Here is an 18730-nt window from a genome sequence, read left to right as displayed (position 1 = left end):
CTGAACAGCCAATCAGATTGCTCTGTTTCACCGACGGGCCAACCCCATATCAACACGTAAAATTGCCCCTGCCCCTCCCTTTATTATCACGATTCAATTTAACTTTATTTATAAAGCGCCATTTAACAACATGGTCATCTCAAGGCACTTTACATTATAAAGTCAAGACTATACAGATACGTAGAGGAATCCTAGGCAACAGTGAAGCGGCTGCTTCATTGTCTAATGCAGATTTTACATGGTTGCTGCAGGCTTTTCTGTAAAATGTCCATATGCACCGATCATCCACAACATTAACGCTGGTGGTCTTAATGGGATGGAGGGTCATGGCCATTACGGGCAGTGTGCAGCTATGCAGCCGATACACAGCAGAATGTGGTGCACTGTGTGCAGAGGTGGTAGAAGTACACAAACCTAATATTCAAGTAGAAGTGCGAGTATTGGTATTTTACGCAAGTAAAACAACTACACTGATTATGTTAATTAGGGCAAAACATATACAGTAATTAATTAATAAGGGTCAAAGATCACTGTTGGTAAGGGTGGAGCTGATTTTAACCACTTTATGTGCTGACAGGTGGTAAACATAACAATACATCAGTATTTATTAGTTAATATTTTTATAAAAAGCATATGTTAAAACCACCAGATGGTAATAATTTTGTGTCTGATTCGTGTACATCTCTGCATACGAGGAGGAATGAACATTAACAGGAGGCTAATTCACAGTCAGTTTGTGTGCTACTTTTATTTCACTGCACAGCTGGGGATGTTAAGGGTTCAGAGTCTTGCCCAGAGACACGTAGCCGGAACCGGGGATTGAACCACTGACCCCGTGGATGACTTCCTAACCAACTGATCTTACAGCTTCCCCCAACCACTTCCAACATTTCCCTGTATTCACAGGCCAAATAAGGAAGAGAATGTCAGTTCTGTTGGTGAGAGAGGAGATTCTGAATGGCTGTTCAGCTCCACAATTTGGGGAACAAAAAGAAGGACTCTTGAGAAACTTACACCCTAGTTTGTTAACTACTTTGTTTTGTGATTCATTTCTCACTGAGTGAGTCTGCGGGTGTGAATGTGCTGAGAAAAAGGGAAAACCAAAGTCACTCCGACTAGGACAAAAACTACTCAAAGTATATTGCAGACTAGAAATAAGCAAAATAAAAAAGGGAACACAAATCAGGAGGGAACTAATAACTAGACAGAGCCAAAATAACAGGGGGAGCTGAGTGGGGACCGGACTCGGACTACAAAGAAACAATACAAAACACGGACCGTGAACAAAACCAAACTAGGAAACACATATAGATTAAGCAAGAGGATAATTGTTATGCAGATAAAACCTAGTGACTAAAACCTAACAACAGTGAAAACGTAGCCGTGAAAACGGAGTGAACGTAAGACGACAGAACAGTAACCAAACCTTACACCAAGATGTGGGAAACAGAAATGCACAAGAACAGAGGTAAGTGTCCAAAAAAAAAAAAAAAAAAAAAAAAAAACTATGAGCCGGGTTGAGGCAAACAAAGTCGACGATCCGACAGCGAACCAAGCGGAGAGCTGGGTTTAAACGGGCAGGGGGACAGGTGAAAGCAATTGAGAGCGGTAATGACTGGTGAAGCTGGAGACAAAAACCGGGGACCGGAAGTGGAGAAAAGGAGGAACAAAATAAAAGTCCAGGGCAGGAAGTGAACGAGAGTGTCGGACACTGACAAAAATGTCAAATAAAAAAGAATTACTGTGACAAAATAGTCAGAAAGAGACCCCCTAGAGACACAGTGTTCGATGTGAAACTCTGCCTTCAAATTAGGTGCAAGTCTGTTTATTAATATTAAGGAAGAAAGTGAATTTTACGTGTGGTGCCAACTCCACTCTGACCAGTAGTTCGTTCTGTGTTCAGACGTTTTCAACTAGGGTTGAGTTTGACCATTGATTTATAGTTTTGATATATAACAAGATCTCATACTTGTCATAAAGTAATTTTAAAAAATATATACACTCAAATTCCACATAAGCTGAACACTACAGCCATGTTGTTGGCAGAATTTGGATGTGTTTGTGCATTTCATCCTGTTCCTCAAAGGTATGAAACACTATTAATCCTTTCTTATCCTGAATATTTGTTCTACAGTGATGGAGAAGAATTTGTTCTGAGCGAGCTCTTTAAAGACAGACGTGATCTGCAATGTTTTACTGTTACAGTGAGCCTAAAAAAAAAACACAAAAGTGTGCAATCAACCCCCGAGTTACAGCTCTATTATAGATCAGGATAACTTAAAATTGCAATGCAACAGTTCACAGATTACACCCAGTCTGTTATAGTCAACAACTGTTACAGTATTTATAGCATGAAGTTTTCAGTTAAATTCAACTTTAGCTATATAGCACCAATTCAATTCAACAGTCATCTCAAGGCACTTTACAGAATAAAGTCAAGACTATACAGATATATAGAGAAAACCCATCAAATCCCCCTTGAGCAAACCCTAAGCTACAGTGGAGAGGAAAAAAAACCCTTTAACGAAAGGAACCTCCAGCAGAACCAGGCTGCACTCTGGGAACACACAGCTCCAAGGCCGGGGATACCTGCAGAAAGGTACAGAGAGAGGGAGACGATATACTAAGTGGAATCTATCTGATAAATAAGATTTAAACCAAGCTAGTGCAGTTCCTTCAATCCCAATTCCATCTTCCAATCTTTATAATAACATTTTCTGATCAATGGTGTCGAATGCAGCACTAAGACCTAACAGAAGAAGTATAGAGACTAGTCCATTATCTGATGTCATGAGAAGTTTGTTGGTTACTTAGTTTTCAAGTTATAAATGATAGTTTCAGTTGCTTAAACTTAACATTTGGAAGCCACTTAGAAACATGTTAGATGTTGGATAAATATATCTTAATCTCAATCTTAACCGTTTTAGACCTGAGAGTGAAGTTTACTCCTGCAGTGGTGACAGAGGGACAGAGTCACACTGACCTGCAGTACCAGCTGTCCTCTGTCTGAGACTTCTGATCCTGCCACAGAACCAAAAGATGCATCAGCAGCAGTTCTTGGTATCACAAGGCAGAAGACTTTGATTTTTGTGTGCATTACCTGAGCAACACTGGCCTCTGTCTCAAAACCATATTTAAACTTAGATTAATTTTTTTTTAATCACTGATTTACATTTCAAATGATTTTGTCAATGGGAGAACAGAGGACTTCCCCTCAGTCTTCAAGAGTACACATCTAACAATAACAAGTTTGTCACAAGGTTGAAACCTTGTTACTTCTACATCAGAAAAAACACACTTTTCTACTCCAATTCCCTTCATAGAGAAAGATTTTTTCTTCCCCATCAGGACAACAGATTAAACAAATCTGAGTTTCTTTGTTTTAGTCTAAATTAAGTTAAAAAAAAAAATATCACATTTTCTCTTCAGCTAAATTCTGGTTGTAGGAAAACATCTCAGCTCAACCGACAGAGTACGACCATCACCATCCCAGACTCTGCTTCTCTAAAAACCACACGGAGGATCTGTACTCCACCATCGAGCGTGGGCCTTAGAATCGTGACGTTTGTCATGGCACCGTACCGTAGTAATCAGAGCTATGCTAAGTTAGATAATTAGATGGCACACGACGGCCCTCCAGCAGCAAGGGTGCTACTTCGATGTCCTCAGGAGGAACTGGGACTGAAACCACTCACCATGAGGTCACAGGACGAGACAGAGGAAACACACCGTGGGTATAGCTTATGTGAATATTAATATTCTTTATTTAAATACCAGTATACATTATTATTCCAGATACAAAAACATAGGAAATTATTTGTTGCTTCCAGTTTATATTATGCAAGTAGTAGGTAAACCACTGTTTGTTAGAGTGCATCAGGATTTTGTAACACTGTAATGTGCACACACATGAATGGGTTAAACATTGCATTGTAAAGTCAGTATAAATGACTCACAAAGGCATGAAAATGTGTTGTGGTGACGATAAAGGGCACAGCACAAATTTGGTTACCAGACACATAAGACAGAACTGGTCCATCATTAGCATCATCCTTGCTACACTGCAGTTTAACACAGATTTTGCAGCTGAACTGCAAGAGAAGGTCCCTTCATTCAAATGTTTCAGTGTAACATGTATTTAACCATTTATAGCTACTTGGGTTAAAAAAAAAAAAAAAAAAAAAAAATAAGAGAATCATAAGGAGGAACAAGGAGGTGTTAGTTTTATCACAACCCCATCATAACTAGATTCCAACATGATTTATTTGTTACCCTATGGAGGAGGAAGGGTGACACAGTCACAGTCAGTATGTGCTTTTTTTTTTTTTTAAATAGCTTGACCACATCCTTTTATGTTTCCCCTTTATTCACATTCTAAAAGCAAAAACACTCTGCAGTGTGTTAATTACTGGCTTATACACAAAGAGTGAATGTGATAAACCATGGCAGTAATAAAGGTCAGTTTTAAGGTCACATAGTGCTACAGAACGTTTGTTTAGTCAGTTGGTTTCCTGTGTCAGTTTTCTGCACGTACAGTATCTGTCGTGTTTCACACATTTTCTGCTTTGTATTGACATTCGACTGTAAATATGAAAGTGGTCACACTGAGAGAAACGGGCAGCACACTGTCACAGACATTTCAATCTTGTTGTCGTGGCCCTCGGCCCCCCGAGTCTTTCACTCCGCTCATGCTACTCTCCTTTCCCCTCATATTCCATCTCACAGTCACCGTCTTTGTCCCATTATTGCACACATTATTCTTCTCCTTTTCTTGTGCCTTCAGTTACCCAAGCAGCTTTGCCAGGGACTGGAGGACCTCCCTCTTCTCGTAGAGGAACATCTGAGTTTCCCACAGCATGTTCACCAGGACTGCATCACTCACCTCATCCAGCATTACCTCCTGTGACAGCTGGGGGCTCAATCTGCATGAAAGTGAAAGTTAACACTGTCAATACCAATAAACACATTTGCTTTTAGTTGTCACTGTCCTTAACGCAAGACATACAGCCTACAAAATCTACTCCTTGCTTGCCATTTCTTGTCTGTCTGGTTTACAGTATTATAAGAAAAGGAGCAGAAAAAGCATACGAGATAAAAGAAGGAGTAATGCTAAAAAACATTTAACTCAAAAGGATATGGGTACTGAATTAGATAAGGACTTTACACAGGAAGAGGACATAGCAGTTCACGAGAAGTGAAGCACAGCAAGTTCATAGTCAGCTGACCTGTGGTAGATGGTGTCAATCATTTCACACCAGGCTTGAGCTCTGTCAACTGCGCAGCCATCAGAGTCTGTACACTGTCCAAGCAGAGAGAGACATAGAATTTACAATTAAAAAAACAAAGAAACACGCTTTGTAATAAAATTTGTTTGGACAGTAAAAAGTGTGGTTGGTATCTGGTGATTATTGATTTAACCACTAATCAAAGTGTTGTAGATTTCAGCAGGTGTTGAAACTATACTCACACAGTCCACTAGCATTTTGCCCAGCTCCTTTACTCCTATGAAGCTCTTGGCCAGTTCTAGGGGGTTGGAGGGCCGGAAAACATCCACAGAGCTTACTGAAACCTGTGGAGGTTTACCTGGAGAGACGCAGGAGCACAGATCACATAAAAAGTATCCACACAGAGGCACATAGTTCTTCACAATGTGCTTTGTAAATGTTCCAATGTGGACCTATAGCACTACTGAGTGGGCCTGATTTTTCAACAGATTTTCAAAAAAACAAACAAAAATGTTGCAACGTTTTAATAATGTTTGAATCAACATCACAGGATTCACACAGGGTTGGTTGAAGTAACGGTTATGACTGCAACATCACAAATTCCTGAAAGGGACTGATGGGATAATGCCGTTCACACAGATCGCCCCCATATTCAAACTGAGTTGATAGCTCACGTAAATGTTGCTTGGCTAACGATGTGGCGATAGAGAGATTAGTAGGACTAAAGAAGAGAAGCACAGATAACCACATGGACGGCTGTTTTATTTGTTTAAGCTTCTAGTTAACACTAACTATTGCAACTGTCATACGTTTTACATTGACATTAACAGGCTCGAAGGCCACTATCAGATTTTTATATAAAATCCACAGCGTATTATAAGATACTGTATGTTTGCAGAACAGAAATAAAATTTTTCCAACTAAATTAAACTGGCAAAAAAAAGTTTAGAAACGCATTAGTGCACATTTCTAGTATTTTTGTCAATCTGTCAAACGGTTGCACTGTATATGGTTAAAAAAAACATTTCATTATAAGCATACAATAATATCTTGGTGTGTTTTTCATGCCAGTGTGTACACATGCATTATATCCATGGATGTTATGAAAATTAATCCCACATGCACAGAGTTACAAGTGGCTTACCTGTACCAAGGGAAACCACTATACCCAACTTCTTGATCTCCGCACTACATCCCTGTTCAGAAGAAGGGTTGATTAAAAAAAAAGTTATAGAAGAGATATTAATCTGATTTGAAATATATACTTAACATCCCTGTAGGTTATTTAATAAGTCTGCATGAAAAGGATTGAGGCGAATTAAACTAAAATCCATATTTTAGGTTATTCACCTGTGCTTTTAAGGCTTTGTTGTACTGATGGATTTCCGACATGGCATCCAGTGTTGGGTTGTTAGCCAGCAGCCCTCCGTCCAGAAAGCGCCCCATGGGTCGGAAGTAGGTAGGAGCAGCACCGCTGGAGCGAGCAGCTCGCCACACGAGTTGTTCTGATATAAATATAAAGAGAAGAGTGTGTGAGACTTTAAGAACACAAAGAAAGTCTCCAAAATAAAAAAAAAACCCTAGATGTGAATGAGTGGCAGAAAATGGATGGAAGAATTCACCAATTAAAATTTAAATATTAATTTAACTTCATTTAAGTCTTTTGTTGACACGTGCTTCTTGGAAGACAGCGAGCTACTGGGGCTAGAAGTTGTTCACGTGTGAATAGCCTTTCACAGACACACACATGCATTCACACACCTTCATCCGTCACCTTCCTACGCTTTCTGGGGGGCTCTTCTGTGTATCCTACTATCAACACATCCTCATCTTCCCATCCTGTAACAACAACATGGCTGGCACTCAAACAACACAGCACAACGGGACTATTCCATGAACACGAGGACAAAAAAAACCCAGGTTTCAAGTTTCCTTTTCTAAATGCAATAAAAAATCCTGTCTTACTGTTGTAAGAACCTAGTCACTGAATTTCTTGCTATGAGGAGGAGAAGGATTTGAAAAGAGTTGTTTGGACGCCATCCAGTGGTTGTTTCAATGCATTCTGATCTCTCCCCTATACAACATTTCAGAAGTAGCACAGTGCAGCCACAAAAACTCCTGGCCGTTTTTGAACACCTTGTGGGATGGTGAGGGGCTTGAACGTGGCAGTGGTGGCATAGGGGGGCACTCTTTGGACGGAGGGAGGGTCATAGTTCCTGAAAATGTGCAGCTCGCCTGGATGTCTGTCCGCCAGAACACTGGTCACCATCACCCTGTAATAATTAGAGAATTAAATTATAGGCTGGGTTTGTTTTTCTCTTCACATATTATCATCATCATATTAGCACCAATTGACCAAATAAGTTTAGATTTTCATAATCTGACTTGTACAGTAGTTCAAGCAGTTACCTGGGGTATCGCACATCTGACATCTTGGTGTTCTCTCCAAATTCTTTCTTCAAGAAGTTCTCCAGTGGTGCTGATTCATAGGGTCGTGATCCTCTGAACACCTGCTCCTTCATCCTGAAGTACAGGCAGCGCAGATACTCCATGGACTTACCTACACATTGAAGAAACATGAGTAATGTTTGGTTATTTCTGAGCTATAAAAAGGAATAAACTGAAAAATAAAGGGAAACTGGCAAACACACCGTGGATTATAGCAAGGGCCAGGATGCCCCCAGTGCTTGTGCCAGCCACCCAATCAAAAAGCTCCCTGATGGGCCTACCAGCCTCTTTCTCTAGAGCGATCAGCATCTGAATCAGAACCAGGCCTTTTATACCTCCACCATCCAGACACAGGAGTCTGTCCATCCTACAGGAGAAGAGAAAACATTTTGAAACATAATATAACAAACAAAATGGAAAAAAAAAAAAAACATTGTTATCAAGTGCATGAGCAGATCGTGCACTAAGCCACTAGAAAACTGTTCATGTATTTATTGGTATTAGTTTTTCCAAATACCATTTGCTTGCTATTCTGATTTATTTTTCTACCACTGTGGGTGGTAGAAAACACAGGTAAACAGAGATCACTACAAGGCAACTGCATCCCCCATAGTTAACATAGCAGGATGTAACTTCACATTATGTATAACATTATATTTATTAGAACACTGACTATTGCTGGTCTTATTAGTACCACTAGTCGATTGATATGGGGAAATAGATCTATTGGGACTTTGTTGGGTACTAAACTTTTCTAATTGCAAATGTTTAACAATCCTCCCTAGTTCACTCAAAAACATCCAGACTACCCTCCCTTCATCAAGTACTAAAATTCTTATTTATCAGTCCATTACTTACTTTCTTTTCTCCAATTTTAAGCCGTCCACTTCAGATGTGCCTCTGCTTATTGCACCAATTGCAGCCCCCACATATATCATGTCCTGAAACCCTGTCAGTCAATAACAACAGCTATTTACTGTGCATTATATCAAAACTCAGCATCAATATTGATGGAAAAGGAAAGTGCTCCCTGGGTTTTCTAAAAGCCAAATGGGTGTTTTAAGAAGAAGGTCTATGAATGGCCTCACTGACACATTCTGTTTGTTATCATGTTTTATTTGTCAGTATTATTCAAATGTAACCTGAGAAAAGTGTGAAAGAATTCAACTCTACTTTACAATATTCACATTATCACGCTATCAGCTTGACCACTCTGTCCCTGTGGATTGGTCACTGCTAATGATCAAAATAACATTGCACTTTGCACTAAAGACCCATTAATATGAGAGTCTTTACGTTGGAAAATAAAAAAAAGCATGACTATAGAACTAAATGGAAGAGAGAGAACAAAGAAGTGAGGGATGTGCTGTTACCTATGCTCGGAGGCTTGGCATTGTTTAAGATGGGGGGAGGACTGCCAGGGGAGGGAGGGAGGCACCGCTGTACCCCTACACTACACAGCATGTCCAGCAGTATCTTTCTATTAGGACCTTTCTCATGAACACAAAGAAACACACACACACACACACAAAAACAAGCCAACATTTCAGACATGCACACACACCACAAAAAGCAAAGACAAAAAGGAAGAGAGATACAGGTGGAAAGATAGAATCAAGGAGAGAAACAGTGGGAGAGTAAGAGAGAAAGCAAGAACATAATCAGGCTGTTAGCAATTATCGTGCATTATGAAAATCAATTAAAACGGCAACCTCCAAGTTAACAGCATCTTTGCTTCAGAGCACTACCTGGGTGGTTATACACACAATTATCTGCCAACAACAAATACGCTCATGCAATAATCCATCAATAAAAAGACAAATTCAGGTGTAAAAATGTTTTTGTAAGTAGTAAAATTGAAAAATATTTTGTTATTTTGAATGCTTAATATACTCAGTGATTTCGAACAATGTCCTCAATCTATTTTTAGTGTAGTGACAGGATACAAATGCAATTCTGCAGTTCTGTCAGCTACGCAAAGTGGCCGGAGGAATGGAAATATCGTGAAATTCATCCACATTAATCACTGACAAAGGAGATATTGTTTCAACTCCAGGTATTAAAGTTAGGGCAATACTACACTAACAAAGGCGGTAAAAACATGAATGGTTTGGTAACTCAACATGTTCACATGCCAATCAAATGTAATAAATTATGAGTAGAACATAAAAATGTAAATACAAATTTGTTTATATAGAGCTGCTTTTCTGCTCTTTGTCCTGTAACAGGCAAATTTTACCCGCAGGGAATCAAGAAAGTCTTACCTTATCTTGACCGTAAAGTCACGCCTCAGTTTCAAGAGCTTTACAACTGGCACTAAGGATTTACACATTGTCACAGTCACTACATGCCCAACCATTTTCATGCAGATGCTTCAAAATTTCCCTACATGTTAGCATGTTATGGTAAGGCTCAAACTGGGCCGTTAGGTCACGCACATTACAGTATGTTCTATTAACCCAGCATTATTTCTTTTACGTCACCTTTACGGTGCTTTAATTCATCCTCTACCTACCTCTCTGTCACCCAGTTTAAAGCACTCTTCCTGTCCCTTCCTTACCTTTGCTGCTGCGTGCTGCAATGAGTCCAGGGGTCTCTCCTAAGTCATTGTGGATCTCCACATCAGCCCCGAAAACAATCAGAGCTTTGATCAATTCCATATGGTCCATCTAACCAACACAGAAAGATCTTACTTCAGATTATCAGTCGCACTGAATACATTCAGTAAGTATTTTACTTGTATGAATAATATGGCTTTATAGTGTATGCATTTCCACTTTGGAGTTTCACCACTTTTCCTATTTGTCCAGTTGTACAGTGTGAACATGTTGGTTATTGAAAGAACCAGATGTGCTTGAGTGTTTCCTTGAGGGAAACAAAGTGATTTCCAATATGACTAGATTTCTGAAATTTGTTTGACCTTTAATTGTTTTCCCTCATTTCCTAACCGTCGCAACTGCTTTGCAAAATCATTTTAGATTTCTATTTTAATAATATTTTACCTATCAAGATGTTACTTTTTCAGCTACAATATAAGACTAATGGTATGAGTACTCAACATCTGTACTGAAGTGGTGCTTAAGTACCACACTGACTTTTCTACTTAAGTAAAAGTAAGTGCAATATACAGCGGATGAAATAAGCAATTAACACATCACCATTTTGCTCAAAAAATATATTACTAAAAAAGCGCTATTGACATGAGATCTTGTGGGGGAGTAGAGTAAATTTAGTCATATAGCTAGATAACTAGCAAACAGTCAACCAAGATGGGCTTATTGAAGAGGCCACAAAGAGGAGAAGAAGTCACAGGGTGTGTCATAGTTTAGAGGACTGCTTAAGATCACCGTAGGCAACTTTTGTTATAAGGCCCAAAGCAATGTAGTACACAGTGGGTCCTGGGGTCACAATATCTACAAGAAGGTGCAATAAAAGGGTTTTTATTGCTTCACAACTGACATTGACACATGACCTAAAAAGGGACAAGAATGATGACCGGCAACTGCGTGCACCTGGTTTCTTCAGGTTTTGTGAGGTTTCTTAGGTTTGAGTATCAATAGAAGGGGGTTTGAGAGATACGGTTCAAAAAACACCAACATCCATGTGTTTTTCTCCATGGCGCCATGTATTAAACTGAGATGTTTCATCACGCTGAGTTCTGTCTACAATTCTTCCAGGAACTCTAGTAACACTTGACTAAGGAAGAGGGAAAATTTCCATCACAATCTTCATCAGATGTTAGTAACAACCCATGCAATGAAATCCAAACCACAGATGTCCATGAATTAAGCTGTGTAATAATGTGAAAAAACACAAGAAAAAGTATTGAACACGCTTACTGAAATATATTTAATACTACGTACTGCAAAAGCCTCTGTTGGCAATGACAGCCTTAAGACGGCTCCTATATTCTCACAGTATTTTCCAGGCTTGTTCAAATGTTGTGCACCAGCTTCAATGGGATTTTTCCGTCTTGCATGCATGTGAGCACTCATACAGGCCATGGCAGTTGAGAGTATTAGTCGCCGTTTTCTTAGAAACAATTGTACCTGCTAATTCCAGGTCTTTCTGAAGCTCTCCACAAGTGGTCCCTGGCTCCTTGACAACTCATCTGATAGTCATTTTCACTCCTCTGTCACAAATCTTGAGGAGTATCTGGTCGTGGCCCGGTTTATGGTGAAATTATGTTCTTTCCACTTCCACATTATGGCCCCAACATTGCTCACTGGAATATTCAGATGTTTAAAAATCCTTCTGTAACCAATGCTGTAATGTATGTTTCGCAACAACAAGGTTGTAAAGGTCCTGTGTCATTTCACAGTCTTACACATAATTCATGGACATCTTTGGCTGGATTTCTTTGCATTTTGTCGATTGCAACATTTAATGTCAATATTAAAAGTAAATGTACTTTTCTATTTTTTTCTCCCTGTCCCTTACTGTGGACCAGTGATTCTTTATGCTTATTGATAAATACATGTGAATACATTTTATTAGAAATGTACTGTAAGTAAAAAGTACAGATATGTGCTGATAGATGTAGTGAAGTAAAAGTCATAGTAGCCGTAATTAGATCTAGTTAAGCACAGATATGTGAAATATGTACTTAAGTATGGTAATAAAGTACTCGTACTTTCCACAACTCCCTTCTACACACACCTTCATAGCTAGATGCAGGGCTGTGTTCCCATCCTGCCCCTTCAGGTTGGCGTTCCCTCCATGGGTGAGCAGCACCATGGCGGCCTCAAAGCGGCCCCTCTTGGTCAGAATGTGGAGGGCACTTTCTCCGGTATTACTGAGGTAGTTCACGGAACAGTCATTCTCCAGCAGCATGAGACACATCTGGCTCAGAGTGAAGACGGTTTTAATAGTCGGCGTTTTTTTTTTTTAACAAAAATGTTACCAAGACCACCAAATACCCACCTCAGCAGTTTTGGCCCAGTGGAGAGGCGTCCCCCCATACATAGAGTCCTGAGCATGCAGCTGTCTTGGATCTGCTTTGAGAAGCTCCTCCACACAGCTAAAAAAACAAAACAAAGAAAAAACATAGAAAATTCAAGGGTTTTTGTTTAATACCGTGTCTGGGAGGGATGTTCTCCAAAATTATTAATTCGTTTTCCTGGTCCCACCAAAAAGTCAAAAAACCCACAACCTGCAGGACTATTGCAATAAAATCAATGAGTGCAGATGTTCATCAACTCATCTAATGAAGTAAAATAATTTGTATTTACTACATAAGGGTTAAGGAACATTTATCCCAAACACACTGTAGGACAAAGATTGCTTTCCTCTCCTTTCCTCTGCTCACCCCTTCTTGCTGTACTTCATGGCACTGTGGATGGGGAACTTAGCACCACCGATGACATCACACTTGGCCCCACCATCCAGCAGAGCTCTGACAGTCTCCACACGTCCCATGCGACAGGCGACGTGGAGCGGTGTCTCCCCACCGTTGTTCACCTCATTCACGCCCGAACACAACCGTGAGCACAGGACCTGGGTGAAATAAAAACCGACCCCTATTATTTCATTTTTCACATTACGCAGTAAACACAGACATTTTTGATAAATTTGGAGAAGAAAATAGAGATAAATAAATTGTTCTCCATCTGCCACGAGGCACATAAACATGATGCTTTACTAGTAAAAATGTTACAGTACATTTCACTCCCTGAGTCTAACCTGGATTATGGCAGGTGAGTCCTGCTTGGCAGCACTGTGCATGGGCGTCTCTCCATTGTGGTCTTTGATGTCGGTGCGAGCCTGGCTTTCCTCCAGCAGCACCTTCACACTTACCAAGTCACCACGTTCACATGCCAGATGCAGTGGTGTCTGACCTGCTGCATCCCAAGCATTGATCTGACTATAGACAAAAAGATCATGAGATGGTTTTATTATTGGGTACAAGTAGTTTGGATTATTGATTCTTTCCTTTTATTTCGTGACAGTTAAAAGTTTATGTAGCTGTGCACTTTAAAGGTGTAAACTAATCCTGATTATATATATCAGTGCAGTATTATAGCTGGCTTGTTAACAAGTTATGTTATCAGGATGTACTAATGTACTACATGGAGGTCAAGCAGAGACAGTTTTAAAAATTCTTTGTTTGTGCATTTGAGTTATTCCAGCATCTCAGTTCTGACAAAACGAAATTATTAGTTACATTTTACATTTTCGAACCAACATTAGACTTCTTGCTAGGCTCGATAGAGAGCAAGTCACTCTAATAATGACACTGAAAAATAGAGGAACTAACATAATTCCTCTTTCATGTAATTGTAAACTGAATATAGACACTGCACAGTGAAAAGTAAAGTAAGATATAACTTTACATGCAGTTAATAACGTAGCTATTTTTTTTCTATTTCCTGACCAACTTAGCCTAAACATTTAATTAGCCTAACAAAATCAACCCAGCCCATCTTACCTCTGGACAAAGTTATGTTTAAGACACATTCTAAGGCCTGTTTCCACAGCAATGTGGCCAGAGCTCCAGTCCTGGTGATTCCGAATGCAGTCCACGATTTGCTGGGTGGTGTCTGCCTTTAGAGAAAGAGTCTCATAGAAGGGGCGCAGCTTGAGGGCATACTGCGGGAACCAGTTCATGGCGTCCTCCTCTGACGCCACCTGAAACAGCCTGAATCAGACAGGAAAATGGTTACACAACTTTCACATTAACTACAGTCTGGACACAAGTAGCCGAGAAAAGAAAAGAAATAAATAATACAATTGCATCAAAAGGAAATTTAAAAAAAAAATGTACATATTAATGCATCATTATTTCTTATTTCATGAAATCATAAGCAGTATTTGTCATGCTACCAAATAACTATTAATAAATTTTCCTTTGACAGCTGTAAAACATGGGAGTTTGGTTGCTTTGGAGTTAAAGTGTATGTCTGTGGCATCACACAAACGTGGAAGAATGAAGTCTAAAGATCGGAAGCATCTGGATGCAAATGTCCGACACAAACAAATGAAAAATATAGTCAAATAGTTTCTAACACCAGCACTTGAACACTGTAATTTGAGGTAGACTTGGGCTCCGAGTATGACCTGGGATTTCAAACGTCTGGACTAAAATCGGTGATGGAAAAGGTTTGAAAAATAAAAATTAAACTTGGAAGGTATTGCACCTTGGCAAGGGGCCCGCAGATCTGCTTGGCTTCTGTAACTCGTTTAAAATAATGGTAGTGGTATGTAACCATTGCTGTTGTTGAAAATCTGCATTCCCACGGGTGCAGATCATCGCCTTTACCATACAGGCCACACCTGAACTGACTCAGCCTCTCCTCCGGTCTCTCCCTTCGTTTACTGCAGCATGCTATCTTTTTGTCCTCTTGCCTAGTTACATGATGTATTATTGCTGTGTTTGCGCTGACACAGTAGTGGCTGTTTCCTTGTAGAACAAACATTCTTTTCAAATTCATACGCAGCTTTGCGTGTGAATTTATTTTTCATTAACCTTATAACTACAAATTATATGCAACAATGGACAAGTGAAGTAAACATTCCCTCCGTCAAAATGTTCTTAAATGTCTTCTAAGAGGCTAAAACTGCACTCTACTCTTATGACAAGGTTATCAACACCAGACACTGGGTGGCTTTTCTCCACCTTCCAATTACTCCTCCCTCTCCCTCCTACGCCAACATCTCCATCTGCAAATGACTTTGCCAGCTTCATCCCTAACAAGCTGACAGTCATCAACTCCCAGTTCTCTCCACCAGATGAAGACAATCTGCTGCCTACATCAAGCATCACAACGAATTCCCACTCCAACTGAGAATGACACATCAACACTCCTCCCCCCCCTCAAGCCATCCTGCCACCTGTCCTTTGGACCCCTAAAAAAAAAAAAAGCCTAAAAAATCCTACATTCAACACTCCCTGTGTGTCTACTTTCATTTATGGTCTTGAGTCTTTACCCAAATCAAAAATTATCTTGTTGAAGCTGGTAGAGTCTGTTTTGCTGAACCATATTGAAGGTCTCTGGACTACTGCAATGTCCTACTAAACTGACTCCCACATGCACAATCCAACCTCTCCAGATGGTCCACAGTGCAATTTCATTGTTTGATCAGGCAAAAAAGGACACGACACACTCATTTTCATATCTTAGGACCAGCTTCAGGTTCAAAGCTCTGACACCCTCGTCGCCCATTACTCACTTAAAAAGAAAAAATCCATATTGTTTCCTGGCAATCATGTCAAAATTAAACTGACACACTTGTTTAGTAACTTGTTTTGTGAACCAATTCTTTGCTTTGTACCTCGCTTGTCAAACAATCTGGATAAAGTGCTCAACATCTAAATGCAAATGCCTTTTAAAGAGAAAAATAGTTCATGAATATAGTGGTGTCTTATCTTCGTCATCCATTGCTGCAGGGATAATACTACTTGTATAAGAGCCAAGCTCCACCCTTACAACAAAAACAATACCCTTTGGCAGGTTACACTGTCGGTTTCAGTTCTGCCAAATAGTTAAACTCTCTTAGCTCCATGACTAAGGCTTCTTTTGAGATATATATGATATGATATGCGGACAAATCTCAACATTGACCAATTGAACAAAAGGATTCTTGTGTTGTTAAGCTGCTTTGTTGGGTAATGCTTGTGTAGGTCAAAAGGGAAACTAAATCAATAGGATTCCAGAAGGTGAAAGTAGACTTGTAGATCAAAACTGCAGAGGGGTCCCCGGGTCGCAGACAAATGACCCATATCGCCCCAACACAGAGATCAATACTCACCTCAGAGCCATGGTCGGTGTCTCGGGGCACATTAGCAAACAGTCCCATGACTGGGGGTTTTTGTACAGACACAAACGCCCCTCTTCTCTCACTTTGCCCCCTCCACGGTAGTCAGAGAGCTGAACATCCCGGACACGGTAGGGGTTGGTGAAAAGGTTTGACACAGAGTTTGAGACAGAGGTTACAGTGTCATAAAGTCGGCCAAAGAACTCCATTGTCACCTAAGAGAAAACAGAGAACCAGGATTTTGAACGCATAATCAGAAATGTGTTTGGCAACTTAATGTGGGTTATGACAGCCTGTAGGTTGATTGACAGAACATTAATTAATCATTAGTTCTATTCTTTGCAGAGGTGTAGTAGCACAGATATCTCACAAAATGGCTCTTGGCGGTGTCTAAGTTGTGGATGGCTAAGTGAACTAACCAGCCTTCACTTGAAAAACAATATCCTGTGAGGTTAAGCTAATTATACTACAGAACCTCAATGGATAACGGGTTACCTGTCAACGCTGCCCCTACTCCAACACTCCATGACCTTTAGCCACTCTGACAACCAACTATTAATGAGGATGCTCCGCAATGAAACGACAAACAAGTGGCTCGGTTCATGCTGTGAGCGGCTTTCTAGTTAGTTACTCTGAATCCACCTGACGTGATACCAAAAACTACAAACTAGCAACTCGGAACAGAGAGGCGACGTCGTAGTTCGCGTTTTGCAAGCATCATCTAAACCGCGGGCAGCTAAACCGCCGTCCGCTACCCGTCCAATGTAAGCTAATCGCCTTATCGAACAGAACAGCACACGGCCAGCGGCGCCACACGCTTACCTGCGTATCAGTCCTCTTTGAGCCGGTTGACTTCTGACGTCGACATCAACAAGCGCGACACTGCAACCGAACGTGCTGCGTATCACGATTGATGTGAGCTCCTCCAATCAGAGCTCAGGGTTCTACGGACTGCTAGTTCAACGAGGAGGGACATCTAATACCGGGTTTGTACTGAAAGGGAAGTGAAACCAAGTGCACAAAGGCCCCGCAACTTCGTATCAGTTATGTAAACATTTGACAATATTAGCATTAGTAAACGATTAAAACTGGAAGCCTGCTCATTAACATCCCCCCATGTCAGACAAGCTGAGCTCATTAAAAAGACATTAAATCCCCTTTCGAGAGTGAGTATGATTTGTGATGGAAATACCTACAATCATATGAAGATTGCAGGCTACTTTTTTTTTTTTATTTGGGGGGGAGGGGGGGATATTTGACGAATAGTATATTACAGGCTTTGCTGGTGATAATAAATTTCCCTAACACCAGAGAAATATAATAACCCATTTTGGAATATGATTTTACATTATTTTATTGAAACCATTCAATCCATTTTTTTGTGTTACAGAACGTCCTATTTATGATGCTTCCTATTTTCTCTATCTGTGGATTATGGATGGATTGGGCCTCTAAGTGCGGCCTCTAAAAGGTTTTCTTAGTCTGTGCTTCTTCTATGCTCCAATAGATTGATCTTTTTCAAAAGGCAAGAGGACACTGAAATGTGCTCAGCTTTCACATTGTTGTGATGATCCTAAAGTTTAAAAACATTATATAGATGCAATTGTTGACAGTCATTTTTTCAGATGGGAGAGGGAACGTATTAAATTGTCTAGATTCGGTTCATTATATTGAAGTAGCAATGGCACGAAATGAAAATTAAAAAAATATTTGTTTAATTACACTTATATTTGAATGTAAACGAGCCACCTTTTGGTACACACAGTGTGGCTCCAGTAGCCTTCAGTACAATTTATGAACAGACAGAGTATTTCTTCTGTAACAACTGTATTATACAAACAACAACAATGACCTATACGCATAACACACTCGGTAAATATAGTTAGCTGATACAGCTAGTATCAAATGCTTGTTTCCTGCTATCTAGGTGTCAAAGTGGTAGTCAGGTAGTATGACGAAAGCTCGTCTACTTACATTTTGTTTCCTTCAGCCTCATCCCTCCGCTCAAGCCGCTCATGCATGCCTTGCACCTCTTGCACATTAGGTGATGGTGGTGTTACTTCACAACTGGTGCTGCAGCAAACATGTTTGTGAGTTTAGCACATTTTGCATCACCAAGCTGTTCTTCTGCATTTTTTTGGGGGGGGGGGGGGGGGTTCAAGCATCTTGAAAACAGCATTGGTGGACCATAATATATTACTACAGTTAGTTCCTTCAAATGCAACTCATTGCTGTCAGCTAAGGCTAAGATTAACTTGAAATTCATCATTTTAATATTTGTAATTGTCGCTCCTTGCACACTT

The 18730-nt window shown here is 40.1% G+C and overlaps 1 protein-coding gene across 3 annotated transcripts; it reads right to left on the bottom strand.

Annotated features, from left to right (window-relative positions):
• Positions 1–3735: 3735 nt before the first annotated feature.
• Positions 3736–17391, bottom strand: pla2g6 (phospholipase A2, group VI (cytosolic, calcium-independent)). 3 transcript variants are annotated; one of them, XM_067498806.1, is made up of 18 exons: positions 17250–17391; positions 16422–16642; positions 14101–14310; positions 13356–13536; positions 12982–13169; positions 12597–12693; positions 12333–12515; positions 10234–10342; positions 9047–9163; positions 8532–8622; positions 7877–8040; positions 7635–7785; positions 7362–7498; positions 6576–6730; positions 6370–6421; positions 5468–5583; positions 5226–5299; positions 3736–4922 (listed from the first exon to the last, which is right to left on the bottom strand). In XM_067498806.1, exons 2-18 carry the CDS (start codon positions 16634–16636, stop codon positions 4784–4786), a joined length of 2379 nt encoding a protein of 792 aa, XP_067354907.1. In that variant the 5' UTR covers positions 16637–16642; positions 17250–17391; the 3' UTR covers positions 3736–4783. The 3 variants fall into 3 exon arrangements, with proteins under 3 accessions (XP_067354907.1, XP_067354908.1, XP_067354909.1); XM_067498807.1 differs by lacking the exon at positions 17250–17391 and adding an exon at positions 16923–17238; XM_067498808.1 differs by lacking the exon at positions 9047–9163.
• Between the last annotated feature and the right edge of the window lie 1339 nt (positions 17392–18730).

Source organism: Channa argus, chromosome 3 (genome assembly GCF_033026475.1).
Source record: "Channa argus isolate prfri chromosome 3, Channa argus male v1.0, whole genome shotgun sequence".
Lineage (NCBI taxonomy): Eukaryota > Metazoa > Chordata > Actinopteri > Anabantiformes > Channidae > Channa > Channa argus.
Note: the sequence above shows the minus strand (reverse complement) of the source record. Positions and strands in the feature narration are given on the sequence as shown.